At 30.6% G+C, this 15,987-nt stretch overlaps 1 protein-coding gene across 1 annotated transcript; it reads right to left on the bottom strand.

The window, feature by feature from the left end:
* Positions 1-1,683: 1,683 nt before the first annotated feature.
* LOC114926070 (uncharacterized) lies at positions 1,684-4,284 on the bottom strand. The gene is made up of 5 exons (XM_072230871.1): positions 3,613-4,284; positions 3,384-3,518; positions 2,769-2,935; positions 2,453-2,645; positions 1,684-2,217 (listed from the first exon to the last, which is right to left on the bottom strand). Exons 1-5 carry the CDS (start codon positions 4,282-4,284, stop codon positions 2,050-2,052), a joined length of 1,335 nt encoding a protein of 444 aa, XP_072086972.1. The 3' UTR covers positions 1,684-2,049.
* Between the last annotated feature and the right edge of the window lie 11,703 nt (positions 4,285-15,987).

Raw genomic sequence — 15,987 nt, 5'->3', positions numbered from 1 at the left:
CCGGTCATTATTTTGGGTCGGGTCCGAGTCATGGCTCGGGTCACCCGAAGTCGGTCCGGTGGCCCGGTCATTATACACTATTAATATTTTGTGTTATTAGTGATGGATGATGACTATTCTTACGTGGAATTTAAGTATTGTAAACTTTAATATTGTGTTATTAGTTATTATAAGACTATAAGCTAATGTTTTATGTTTAAAATGCATAAGATTTTAGACTAATGCACAATATTGTGTTATTTGTATTTATTTAAATATTTGGTATTATTAGATAATATTAGTATTGATTATGGTTATGATTTAATTTTAGAAAAGAGTTGGTTCTTGTTATATTTTTCTAAGTGAATTTTAGGGTATTTTCCATGTCAAATAATGGTTGGAGTCTTGAAAATTTGGATATTTTCACATGCTAGCTTATAAGAAGGTATCAAGGTAATGTAATGTTAACGGCCCGATTTTCACCCGATTTTTACCCGATATAATCATGGCCCGAAAGTGTATAGGTTTCATCGGGTCTAGGGCCGGATTCAGGTTTAATAAATAGGCTCGGTATATATTTCGGACCAGGTCTGGATCACATCAAACCCACACCCCTAAATGGGGTGCCAAACGGGATGCCAACTCCATGCCATCATAAGACGCGTTTTCCATCCACCAGATTGCGGGGGTGTATTAAACTACTCTTCCAGTTTAATTTATGACAACAATAAAGAAGTCTTGTGTCCCACAAATTCAGCCCAACAAAATATATAAATTTAATTACAATTTTAGTATTTATTATCTTATCTTATCTTTATTTTATCTTTAGTTGTTCTTATCTTATATTTATTTGCTTTTATCTTTCATAGGATAATGCTCTATATATATTTAGTTTGACCCTCATAGTTTACAATTCAATTCAATCAATCAACAATTAATAAAATTTCTTTATCTATTTTTTTTCTATTCTTTCACAATTTTATCACGAGGATAACGCAAAAATATTTGGTGATTATTATTAAGTTTTCAAAATTTGTTTATTTAAAATAATACATACATACAAATTTTATGAAACTAAATATAAATCTTTTGAAAAAAAAATGTAGATATATTTGAAAATGACAATTTTTTTATAGAAACAAAGAATTTCTATATTAGAAAAAAACGCAGAAGTAGAACGTAACTGAAGAATAAAAAGAAGCAAGAAAGAAGAAGGATAATATTACATTTAATTCATATACATAAAGAAAACATCTAAATTAAAACTATAATATTTGATTTTTATTTAATTTATTCAAATTTGATTTACAATTTTACATTAGGGATAAGGAAACAAAGACGAGGCATATTTAATTTTCATTTTAAGTAAGTTTAATTATTCTATGTGAAATGTAAAGAAGGGCAAAGGAAAGAAAATGATAAATGAGTACTTAAAACCCCCCTATTTTGAGAAAATAATAAATTTAGCGAACAGTTTGAAGAGTAAACAAAATTTCCCAAATGAGTTTCGTCCCAAATAACATTCCTCTTAATTCTTAAAGAACACTCATGCATTTTCATGCTAACAAACCTTTTTTTTTTTTTTACCGAAGATATGGAGATTCGAACCCGCAACCTCTTAATTGAATATAGAGAGACTATGCCATTTGAGCTATTGTTTCTTGGCTCATGCTAACAAACCCTTGTAGGAACCAAAACATGGAGTGTCATCGAATTTAAAATTTTATTACTAAGACTATAGAGCAACTATAGAATTACATGTAATGTAATCAAATTAAAAGTCTCAAATAAAATAAAACCATAACTATCGAAACTAACATAAGTCAAATGAAATCCCCATGCAAGGTTTCTTCTTATCTTTGATTTCCAGTTTCCTTGAATCCAAAGGCATGGTCTCCAATGTAACAAGTCCCTTCTATCTATAACTCCGAGTTACCTTGGCCTCAACCAAGACAAGGAAACTATTCACTCTTTCTTTGCTTGTTAACATTGTTGGATTTCAAGCACAAAACCATTGCAAATGCATACTCATCATAGCCATTGTTACTGCTTCACGGTTTCCTGCTAGAATCAAAGCTTCAAGCTAAGATCAATGCCGCAGCGTCCTGCTTCGCATCGCCCGTGATGTGATCCAGGTGCATTCCCCCACTCTGGATCCTTAACTCCTAAGAAATTATAAAAAGGCTTGTTGTCTGATGCATTTGATCCTGAACGATGGTTTGAGTCCTCAGTTCTATCCTATAATGTTTCGAAAACAGAAAAAAGGAAATGTATAGTTAGATATGCAAACTATAATCAAGAAAAAGTGTCCTTCATTGTTCTAAACATTTGGATAGATAGAAAATGAACATTTTTTTTTTCTTAAGAGAGGAACATTAAGTATTTGCTTCATTCCTTAAAAAAAAAGGTGATTGTTACTAAACATAACCAAAGAGCTAAGAATATTGACCTTCTGAAATTTCTTGCAACTTACTTCAATGACTTGGTAAGGGAGCATAGTGCCCTTGGAAAGAACACCTTGAAACAAATGCATAGGTGGTGGTGGTGGATGAACATCATGATGAGTTGCAAATGATGGGAAATTTGCTTGGCCATGCATACCAATGTCAGAATTGAACCTTTTGTTGTTGAGATCCAAACTACTGCTACTACCCCGTTTGGCATCCCTGAGAAAAAAACAAAAAAAAAGACAAGCAGAGACAAAAATGAAAACATTATCTTGAATACAAAAGATACTGAAAATGAAAACAAAAACCAATAAGGCCTATAATGGTAAACAAAGGAGTTACCTGTAACAATTATTGGCTGAGGTGAAACCATTTGCACCTTGAGTATCAGTAATGGATGATTGATGAGGTCTACTAAGGTGAGAAAAGATTGAAGAAACTTGGAAGTTAGGTGGAGGAATCAGTGAGTTTTCCAAGGATGAAGGGTGAGACCTCTTCATGCCAGATACCTAAATTACACATATAACTTTGTTGTCAAGATAGAACTGCAAATTTCAGATTGCTGCTAAATCCAAAAATGTTGCTCTTTACATCATTGTTCTATAATCTTCTCATATCCCACAGACCCAAATAAACTTAATCTCAAGAAGGATTGAGATTTCTAGATCTGATTAACTTTTTAATTGTTAAGCTAAACAGATTAAGGTAAATATGTCGAGAATTTGGCAAATTCTTTTTGAAAAATAATAGCTAAGAACTGAATCAATCACTGGCCTTAATAGCATCAAGGCATCAACTATAAGAAATCAAATGCCTATATGAAATTAAAGTAAAACATGCCTTACAAAACCTACTCAACTAGAAGAAAAAGTACAGAAAACAGTTCCAAATGTACTATTGTTTTAGTAGAAACATAAATGTGAGCATGGAGGAATAAGAACATAGAACAGTTTATACCTTATGTTCCTCTGGGACATTAGATGTGTGTTTGTAATAAGAACTTTGGTTTGAAGGGGGCTCTATATGATTGTGCAGTCCAAGTGGCAATGATCCTGAAGAGGCAGGGATACCACTTCCAAGAAACTGATTCATCTGCAAGCATAGGTTTAAATTTCACATGATACTGATATCATAGACACAGACCAGATAATCAAAGTAAACATTATTATAATTTCATAAACCTTACCATGGGAGGAGATGGAAACGAATTAGTTCTCTTTTGAATTGTGGAAGGTTGAGGCCAAATTTGATTAGATTCAGAAGACAAATTCCTAGATGAGGAATTTCCAGAATCAGATTGGCTTACATCTATGACATCATTGATGTTGGACTTGGACATACATGAACTTAGATTCATTGGAAACAGTTCCTGTTCAGGCCTAACCAAACTTGATCCTCCACCATTTCTTCCAAAGTGAGCATAGACAGAAGGAGATGTCATAATGGATGGTGGAGGAGTAGTTGGGACTAAATGATCAGATTTTGTTGCCGATGGAGGAACATGTGGCGGCCGAGGTGGCGAGGAGGGTGGTGGTGGTGGCTGAAGATGATGATAATGATGTGGTTTCAAAGGTGAAGAATTATGATGAAAAGGATTTGAATGATGATTTGATTGAAATGAAAAAGCACATTCACCATTGTTGTTATTGTTCCCCCTATGATGATGATCTGAAATGGTGTCTATATTCTCTTGTTCTCTGAGGATCTTCTCAAGCTCAGCAACACCAGGGCCTCTCTTTGGAATCCTTGGACGCTTATTCTGCGGCTTCTTCACACCGGAACTCCACATGCTAGCAGCACCACTGCTTCCACAACCACAACCAGTGTTACCTGTGTTGCTGCACATGTTCATGTTCATGTTCTTGTTCTTGTAATGACAATGATGATGCTTCTCCTAAGGTTTGATTGGTGCCATATAATATAGATGTGAGATGAAGATCATTGAGAATCCAATGGGGATTAAATAATCAATGAAATGGGAGAGAGGAAGATGATTCAGACATGATCCAAAATGCCCCCATTTGAAGGATCACAAAATATAATCTAAAAGGAGTAACAAAAAATATTCATTCAAAAACAAATAGCGTGATATAAGGAAACAAAATCTCTCTTAAGAAGAACAACATAGAGGAGGAGAGTGAGTGCGGCTAGGCTAGCATACTTCTACTATATAACTTATATTATATTATATTTTTATTATTATTATTATCAATGAATTAATTATAATTATAATAATAGATTATTATTGCTTAGGAAAATCTTGTGTGTCGTGATATCTAAATTAAATTGCAAAGTAAAAGGGGAGTTTCCGGGATTTTCTCAGACCAAGAAAAACATGGAGTTTGCAAAAGGCACTGAAATCCAACCAAGCATTTCCATCAGAATCTTTCTTTCTATGAGTTTTTCTCGCCCATGTTTTTCTCATCACTATTCACTCATCAACTCACCCTCACTTGTGTTCTCTCTTCTTTCTGCACTGATCATGGTGACACACTTTTTCTTACTTAGACGCGTGTGATAATATTCATCACTTCCCTTTTTAGCCCTCCAACTTAATTACTCTTATTCATAATCCACTTATTGCATGCACGTTGGACCCTGCTTAATTTACTCTGTCCATGCAATTTCAGATTAATTTTTAGAGAAAATGACAAATAAGTGCCTGACCTTTTGTCCTGCGGACATTTTCGTCCCTGACCGTTGAAAAATATTTTTAAGTCCCTGACCTTCACAAAATTTGGACGGATCAGTCCCTCCGTCCAAATGCCTTCGTTAGGGACTTATCCGTCCAAATGCCTCCTTCAGGGACTGATCCGTCCAAATTTTATGAAGATCAGAGATTTAAAAGTATTTTTCAATGGTAAGAGACGAAAATATCCAAAGGACAAAAAATCAGAGACCTATTTACCCTTTTCTCTAATTTTTATTTTCATCTGCTCTATAGTTGAATTTTACCATTAACAATTCAACATAAAGATAATTAGTTGAGTTATTTGCTCTTATTCTTCGTATGTTTAGTGTCTTCTAATAAATATATGTTTTATTCTCTTGTACAAATTAACTCGTCTCGTTAATTTCACTGACAAATATATTACGTGTATAGTATATTTTAAAATTAGCTATCAGAATAGAATATATATTAAAATATAAAATAGATATTAAAATTAAATTAAACTATATATATATATTTATACACAAATATATAATATTTAATTTTAATGGTTAATTTAATGTGTAAATAATATTTTTGTTTCACTAAATGCTAAATAATGAAAAAAAAAAACACGACCCAACAAACTTGTAAGTTGGATACTAATAATTATAATAACAATTATATTAGATGTACATTAAAATTATCTATCAAATAAAATATACATTAAAATATAAAATACACATGTATTTAATTTTGGTGTGTAAATATTATTTTTGCTATAAAAAAACCAAGAGTTGCCGAATTTGATATCTCATCATTTATTAAAAAAAAAAGAAAAAAGAAAAAGAGGTATAATATCACCAAGTTTGAAATCTGTTTGGGCACCAAGAAAATCACACTCCAATTTTTCTTCTATGATATGCTTTTAGGAAAATTATAACTGACCATTTATCAACCTATTGGTGAAGACATTTGCCATGTATTATATGTGCATGTTCTTTTTCTTTTTTAATTTTTTATCAATTTAATTAATTTTCTAATTATATAAATTATAATTCCAACAAAACTTAGAAATTAAATTAGTAGATTTTCATAAATATATTTGCGTCTAATTAAACATATTAGATATTACATATGCTATTAATTAATATTTCACGTCATTAATTATTGATAAAAACTGTTAATAAAAAGATAAAATGACAAACGTAATTAATTTGTAATCTTTAAAAGACAAATTTGATTGAAATTTTTTTTTAAGATTGAATTTGAAGAACAACTTATCTTGTTAAGGACTAATTTAATCATTAATCCATATATTATTGTTTTGTTTCCCCTCAATTAAATGCATCCAAAAAAAAAAATAAAACCTATGAGTACTACCTACGATTTTGGAAGTAAACTTGAATAGGAAACATGTTGAATGTCCAACCTGGCAGTTTTAAACTTTTGGATATTCTTAATAGCTATTATGGATGTATCAACCACAAAAGCAACCAATCTATGCCACCAAACCTTCTTTAATGTGTTAAGAAATGAAAGATTTGTCAGAATGAATTTGACCTTAATAATGTTTTTCCTCTTTCAAAAGTAAATCTTTCTAAAAATACATTACAAGAACCATATATACATGTACGTTTAGAAATCTTTGGCAATGCAATAATACACCCACATGGGTCATGCCAATGTAATCTTTACTCATTATGAAGATCATCATAATAACCTTTTTTAGTTTTTTTTTTTTTTTCTTTCTTTTAATTCGTTTTTTCATTGATCTACCTCCATGCAGGACCAACTCCAATTATGAGTCAAATTTGTTTTATATGAAATACTCTATGAAAAAGTGGTGGCCTAATAAAACTTATGCAGTCTAAATAAAAAGTATGAATGACCAAATTGACCAATGGCTTCCATGAGATATAGATCTTGTTTAGGTGAACTTTTAAGAAAAAATTTTTTTTTGAGTTATCTTTTTTTAAAAAATCTTATGAGAAATTAAAAGTAATTTTATGTTTGGATATCTCATGCAAAAAGATATTTTTATCCATCAATTATGTTTGGGTATAATAATATAAAAGTACTTTTCTGTTTATTTATTACATAAAAAACATCTTTTTTTAAGAGAAAAAGATCTTTTAGAAAAAAATATAAATTATAACTTATCAAAAAAGATGTTTTTTTTTTTTTTAGTACTTTTACTTTTACTACTAGAAATTTGCCAAACACATTAAAAAATAAAAAAAAATCTTTTTTTTTTTATCAAAATAATGACGCCCAAACAAGCACATAAACTCTTTTCACTTTTATCTTCTGCTTAAATATGTATAATTACTTAATTAGTAATTACATGTTGAAGGGGTCAGTTGAGAATATGAAATGAGGGGGAAACTGAAATTAATGAGAATATATATGCCAAAGATTCAACCATTTATTGTGATTATTTGCTTTAGACTTAATGATAATTTAGTACCGAAGAATATATATAAATGATTCAGGGAATTAAAAATAAGAAGATTACGTATCTGTAACAATTGCCAAATAATTTGAGGTTTCTAAACTGAAATGAAACTAGTTTTTCCAATGAGAAATTAGTAAAGGATTTGTTTAGTAATAAATACTTTGACAGGCTTTGGCAGGAAATGATTTTGATACTTTCGTTCTACACCAATTTGGAATGCAATAAAAACAATTATATCCTTATCATAAATTTATAGTTTCATACCTTGTAAGTGATGAAAATTAATCATATTTTAATGTCATTTTGAAGAAAACCTTCAGCAAATCTATGGTTAAAAAAATCGTATTGTCAGCAAAAAATTAATCAGAAGCAACTAAGAAATTTATGTTTAAAATCTTCGCAAATCTATGGTTAATAATGAGGAATTTTGACAATTTATTAAAATCTTTTAGGATCAAATTTATGTATTACACGTCTTTAACAAGCCTCTTAATTAAGTTTCATAGAAACTATATATCTACATGTGAAGAAGATAAAGCATTGATGATGGAACTATTCTAAAGTTTTCTTTTTTAAGTAACGGAATATGGAATATAATCACACTAATTCTATATATATATAAGCCAATTTATTATCAAAATTCATTTTTATGATATATGTTGAGAAGGAATTGGATGCTAATATTTCCTTCCTTAATATTGACGGCTAACTATATGTAATATTGCAAAAATTTAATTTTGATACACTATTTAATGTAAAATTATTTTACACGTGCATCTAATCACATAATGTTATATTAGTAAAAATACTACCTTTAATCTTGACCTTGCGAATAATTATTCAAAAGAACGGTTGTGATTGTACGACTGTGTAAAATATTTTACACTGTTAGTGCATCAAAATTAAACTCATAATTGCAAAACAAAAATTTTGATAATAGCAAAATTGATTTGAAAATTGGAATTCACATCCCCTAAAAAAATACAACAATTACTAATCGGTCAATTTACATTTTACATTCATCCTCAGAATAAACAAAATAACATATCGTTTACAAATAAGGGAAAGTTTTGGTATAGACATCCCTATGCAACACAAACCATAAAACAAAATAAGCAACATTCAAATAAAAATACATTCCAAAGTGCAAAGAGATAGAAGAAAATAACAAAGCTAGGTTGCCTAGGCATATAAGAATATAGTCAATACTTTATTTAGTGCCTTACTATATCCTCTAAACCATACTCATCAAAGCTTTAAGCCCTTTTCAATTCTCAATGATCATATTCATTCCTTCCTAATTAGTAATTATTAATTACCACCACCATCACCAAGAATTCACTTAAAAAAAAATAGTAACCAGGTTGTGGCTCACTTGGCTTGGGCTTGAACTTCGTGGCCCAATGACCAGGCCCAACGGGCTGCACCATGGCCTCAACTACTGTGCGACAAATTGGGCGTGTAGGGTCTGAACAAAAGGACTTATCAGTAATCAGACTCACTTTACTGCAAACCATGTCCAAAAAAAAAAGAATTTATTGCAACGAAAAAAATAAAACTTTATTTTAAATATTCGGATATGGAGAATAAATTATCAAATAACATAAATACCAGAACTTAATTAATTTTGGATTATGATATTTTAATGTAATACTTTTAATTTAATATAAATCTTGGATTAAATAGCATAATCATAAGAGATGCATTCTTCTGCTGGATGTAAATTTAAATTGAATGCATTAAGAAAGTTTCTATCAGTTTTCAAACATATAATCTAGAACCAAACCGATGCAAAACATTTCAGTTTGTTGTGAAATAAATAAATAGAGAAGAGATAATATATATAAAATAAAGAAGTATAATTAGATAATTTTAATAGTAATATTTATTATAATTATTATTTTAATATAATAGAAATAATTAATATATGTAGTAAAGTGTATAAAAGAGAGAGGATATTTTGAGAGTATAAAGAGAGAGGAAATTACTTTGTTATTGTTTGTGTATATTTTTTTTGTCCCGTACATGTTTTTGTAGGCATACAAAACTTGTTTTTCAAAACTCATTAATTTTCTTTAATATAAAAATTTGTTCCTCTCAACATAGAAAAATTGAATTGTTTATTAATGAACATTCATTTTTATCTATCCTCGTCACAACATCCTCTTGGATGTCCATTTAGAATTATGTCTCATTAAAATTTTATTAAAAAAAAAACCAATTGAAAAAAAATATTAGTGAAAAAAAAAGAGTACAATATCCTTTGTGATAGGGACTGTCTCATTAAAAACCTTGTCAAGAAAAATCCAATGAAAAAAAAACCTGATCAAGGAAAAAAGAGGACAATCTCCCCCTCTTGTCGACATCATTTAATATCTCAAAATCGACGCATCCCAATATGATGTACCAAATTTTCAAAGGATGATTTTGGGAATGACTTTGTAAACAAATCTACCAGATTGTCACTTGAGCGGATCTATTGGACATCAATTGTCCCTTAATTTTGAAGATCATGAGTGAAGAAAAATTTGGGAGAAATATGCTTTGTTCTATCACCTTTGATGTATCCACCTTTAAGTTGGGCAATGCATGCTGTATTATCCTCAAACAGGATAGTTGGAGCTATCTTATGATCAATCAGTCCACATGATGACAGAATATATTGGATCAAACTCTTGAGCCAAAAACACTCGCGACTTGCTTCATGTATTGCTAGTATTTCAGCATGATTAGAGGAGGTTGCCGCTATCGTCTGTTTCGTGGATTTCTATGATATAGTTGTACCACCATATGTGAATAGGTATCCTGTTTGAGATCTCCATTTGTATAGATCAGACAAGTATCCAGCATCTGCATAGTCAACTAGTGGTGACTTGGATCCATATGGATAAAACAATCCCATGTCAACCGTTCCATGAAGATATCGGAAGATTTGTTTGATTCCACTCTAATGTCTTCTGGTTAGAGAGGAACTATATCTTGCTAGTAAATTCACAGCAAATGATATATCGGGTCGTGTATTATTAACAAGATACATTAGCGCTCCAATGGCACTAAGATATGGTACTTCAGGACCAAGGATATCTTCATTTTCTTCCTTAGGACGGAATCGATCCTTTTCCACATCCAAATATCTTACGATCATTGGGGTACTCAAGGGATGTGACTTATTCATATAAAATCTTTTCAAGATCTTTTCTGTGTATGTTGTTTGATGAATAAAGATCCCATTTTTTATATGCTCGATCTGCAGACCGAGACAAAATTTAGTCTTTCCAAAATCTTTCATCTCAAACTCTTCTTTCAGAATTTTTATAATTGTTGGAATCTCTTCAAGAGTCCCAATGATATTTAAATCATCAATGTACACAACAATTATAATGAACCCAGATCCAGATTTCTTTATGAAAACACATGGGCAGATATCATCATTATTGAATCCGTTTTTGGCCAAATACTCAGTAAGATGATTATACCATATTCGTCCAGATTGCTTTAGACCATATAAAGATCTTTGCAATTTAACTGAGTATAATCCTTGTGAATATTCATTGGATGGTTTAGATATCTTTAGTCCTTCAAGAACTTTCATATAGATATCACGATCTAATGATCTGTATAAATAGGCTGTTACTACATCCATTAAATGCATATGTAGTTTATGATATGCGGATAAATTGACCAAATAACGCAATGTTATTGTATCCACTACAGAGAAATATGTTTCTTGATAATCTATACCGGACCTTTATGAAAAAACTTGTGCTACAAGTCGAGCTTTGTAGCGTACAACTTCATTTTTCTCATTTCGTTTTCTCACAAATACTCATCGGTATCTAACAGGTTTTACATCTTCTGGTGCACGGACTACAGGTCCAAAGACTTCACGTTTTACAAGTGAGTCTAACTCAGCCTTCATGGCTTCTTCCCATTTTGGCTAATCATTTCTTTGTCGACATTCTTCGACTGATCTTAGTTCAAGATCCTTACTTTCATGCATAATATTTAATGTCACATTATATGCAAATATTTCATTGACAATTGTCTTATTTCGGTTTCATTTCTCTCCTGTAAAGACATAATTTATCAAGATCTCGTCATTTTCACAATTTTCAGGTACATGAACGTCTTCTGGCGTTAAAACTATATCAAAATTTTGGACAACTGCAGGTGTTTTTACTATGTCTTTTTCAACAGGAATAGTATTTACATCTTTTCTTTTCTGAGAATTTTTGTCTTTGGAACCGATAGGTCTGCCACGCTTCTGGCGTGAATTTGCTTCAGCAGCTATTTGTCCGACTGGGACATCAATTCGAATTGGGGCATTTTTCGCTGGTATATAAGATTTGGTTATCCTCTTTGTATCGGAAAATGCATCAGGCAATTCATTTGTTATTTTTTGCAAATGTATAATCTTTTGAACTTCTAGTTCACATTGCCCTGATCGAGGATCCAAATGCATCAAGGATGATGCATTCCAATTAAGTTCCTTTTCATGAATCTTATTCTCTCCCCCTAATATTGGAATTTTTGATTCATCAAAATGACAATTTGCAAATCGCGCTTTAAATACATCCCTAATTTGTATCTCAAGATACCTTACTATAGAGGGAGAATCATATCTAACATATATCCCCAATTTTTTTGGGGTCCCATTTTGGTGCGAGAAGGTGGTGCAATGGGAACATATATCGCACACCCGAATATTCTTAAATAGGAAACATTTGGCTGCTAGCCAAAAGCTAATTGTATAGAAGAGAACTGATGATAACTCGTTAGCCTCAATCGAATAAGTGCTGCGGCATGTAAAATAGCATTCTCCCAAGCTGAAAGTTGGGAGATTTGTTCTCATAAGGGTCTAGCAATTAATTGAAGGCGTTTAATAAGTGATTCTACTAACCCATTTTGTGTGTGAACATGAGCTACTAGATGTTCAACACTTATTCCATTAGCCATCCAATAAGCATCAAAATCTTGGGAAGTAAATTCACCAGCATTATCAAGACGAATTGCTTTGATTGGATTTTCTGAAAATTGTGCTTTTAATCGAATAATTTGAGCAAGTAATCTCACAAACGCCAGGTTGCGAGAAGACAATAAGCACACATGTGACCATCTCGAAGATGCGTCTATTAGGACCATAAAATATCTAAAAGATCCACATGGTGGATGAATAGATCCACATATATCACCTTGAATCCTTTCTAAGAATTCAGGAGACTCAAATTCAATCTTTACTGGTGATGAACTTAAAATTAACTTCCTTTGAGAATATGCAGCACAACAAAATTCACTAAATTTAAGAATCTTCTGGTTTTTTAGTGAATGTCCATGGGAGTTTTTAATAATTCTCCGCATCATGGTTGTTCCTGGATGACCCAATCGGTCGTGCCAAGTTATGAATTCATTTGGGTTAGTAAACTTCTGGTTTACAATGGCATGTGATTCAATTTCACTAATCTTGGTATAATATAACTCAGATGAGAGTGAGGGTAACTTTTCTAATATAACATTTTTATTTAGATCATGAGTTGTGATATATAAATACTCATGATTTTCCTCATTTATTGTCTCAATATGATATCCATTTCGGCAAATATCTCTAAAACTCAACAAATTTCTCAGAAACTTGGTAGATAATAGTGCATTATTTATTATGAATTTTGTTCCTCCAGGAAACAAAATTATAGCTCTTTCGGAGCTTTCTATCATATTGCATGAGTCAATAATAGTATTTACATATTCTTCTTTTGGCACAAGATGAGTAAAATATATATCACTTTTGAGAATGGTGTGCGAACTTGCACTATCCGCAAGGCATACATCTTCATTATGTATCCTTGCAATTTTCTTCAAAGATAAATAATAATAAAATGAGTAGTAATACATGCACAGTCAAATTGAATTCTTGATTGAAATTTTTTTTCTAAGAAACACTATACATAATGTTATATACTAAAATTTTATTATTATCACTATTATCACTATTATTATTTTAAAACTTGGTACATTTAATGATTTCAAAATTCATGAACATTACTATTTCATTATTTATATACATCATATTTGAAACTTAAATACATAGAAAGTAAAACTTAACAATAAATTTCTTACATTATTTATTTACATGAATACTTAACAATCTCACATATTAAACTATTCCATCATTGATCAAATGACCAATATTTCTTTCAAGATCTTCAAAGAAATCAGATACATCATAACGAGTGGCGAAATTTTCAACATCATTTGAAACAAAGTTTGTTTCCTTTCTTTTGTCATTCTTTTTCAAAGATGCTTGATAAAGATCGAATATGTGCCTTGGGGTACGACAGGTACGCGACCAATGACCCTTTCCACCACAACGGAAACACTTATCCTCTGTTGATTTATTTTGTCCAAAGTTTCTTTCTTTATCCCACTTCTGGTGAGATCCTTTCTTGTGAACGTAATTCTTTTTCCTTCCATAAGTTTTCTTGTTACTAAAACCTTGTCATTTACCTCTTTTGGAGTAATGATTTGCCACATTTACTTCAGAAAATGGGGCGCGCCAGCTGGGCGCGCTTCATGATTTTTTAAGAGTAACTCATTGTTACGTTCAGCAACAAGAAAGCAAGAAATTAGCTTAGAATATTTTTTAAATCTTTTTTTTGATACTGTTGCTGCAGGAGCACATTCGAGGCATGGAAGGTTGAGAATGTTTTCTCCAAAATATCATTATCAGTTATCTTTTCCCCACATAATTTCATTTGTGAGATGATTCGAAACATTGCAGAATTATATTCATTTATAGATTTAAAATCCTGTAGGCACAAGTGCGTCCATTCATATCGGGCTTGAGGAAGTATCACCGTCTTTTGATGATTATACATTTCTTCAAGGTCTTTCCACAGATCTGCAGGATCTTTTAATGTGAAATATTTATTTTTCAATCCTTCGTCAAGATGACGACGAAGGAATATCATGGCTTTAGTTTGATCCTTTTGAGATGTATTATTTTCAGCCTTAATGTTAATGGTATCTCCAAGATCCATTGAATCAAGATGGATTTCAGCATCTAGTATCATGATAAATATTTGTTTCTAAATATATCAAGAGCATTGAATTCAAGATGAGAGATATTCGACATAATGAAAATTTGTTATTTGAGTCTTTCTAAAATTTGATCAGAGTCTCATGCTGATAACGTGTTGAGAAATAAATAAATAAGGAAGAAATAATATATATAAAATAAAGAAGTATAATTAAATAATTTTAGTAGTAATATTTACTATAATTACTATTTCAATATAATAAAAATAATATATATATATATATATATATATATATATATAGTAAAGTGTATAAAAGAGCGAGAGTATTTTGAAAATATAAAGAAAGAGAAAACTATTTTGTTATTGTTTGTATATATTCCTTTTGTTCCGTACATATTTTGATAGGCATACAAAATTTACTTTTCAAACTTCATTAATTTTTTTTTAACATAAAAACCTGTTTCTTTCAACATAAGAAAATTGAATTGTTCATTAATAGACATCCATTCTTATCCATCATCGCCACAATACTATTTATTATAATCTACATGATTGACCTCGTATCAATACTGTATTTTAAATTTTTAACGCAAATGTGGATTTTAGGATCGGATTTATATTAAAATATACGTATACGAAAATCAGACAAAATATATCGTATGATTTATAATTTATATAAGTAAAATATTCTATTTAATGTACTGTATAAAATAATTGGTGAGAGACTTAAGATTATATTTCATAAATGTACGTAAACAATAAATTATGTATTCATAATTGTATATTGCACTTACTAGACGAAGAATAATTGCCAACTTATTCCGTCAGAAGATAATAATTAAAATTTTATTAATATATTTATAATAAAAAATTACTATAAATCTAAATTATGATGAATACATACATGATGATTTTAAGTTCAATGTAGGTATCAAACATAAAGACGATATAGATAACTTCTTCCTCTTACTAATATGATAGAAATAAATTTTGTGAAAAGAAAAGCTCAAGAAAAAAGTCAAAATGACATCGATTTGAATTTCTAGAGCCACTTGCATAAATGAATAAATCAAAATCAAAATAAAAAATCAAGATCTGAAGACAAGTAAGAGGTAGCTTTCGTAACAAGTTAGTAGTGGTTTTGAAAGGATTGGATTATATTGGTTGGTCCATGGACATGAGAAAGAAAACTAATAAAACTCCTAACTTCAATAATGTCATTACTTATTAGTATTAGCGTTACATGGTCCCATTCCCAACCATAGCCATGGTTGGTGTATGCGTGTTTTGTGACTCAGAACTAAACTAAACCCGTATGTTGCGGATGGATTAGGGAATCTAAACTAAATGGATCAATGCTAATAGGAAATGACTACTACAAATTAAATTAGTTAATACTTGAAATGAGAGAACCCGACG

Source organism: Arachis hypogaea, chromosome 20 (assembly GCF_003086295.3).
Source record: "Arachis hypogaea cultivar Tifrunner chromosome 20, arahy.Tifrunner.gnm2.J5K5, whole genome shotgun sequence".
In the NCBI taxonomy this organism is placed as follows: domain Eukaryota; kingdom Viridiplantae; phylum Streptophyta; class Magnoliopsida; order Fabales; family Fabaceae; genus Arachis; species Arachis hypogaea.
This window is presented reverse-complemented; position numbering and strand designations above follow the sequence as displayed.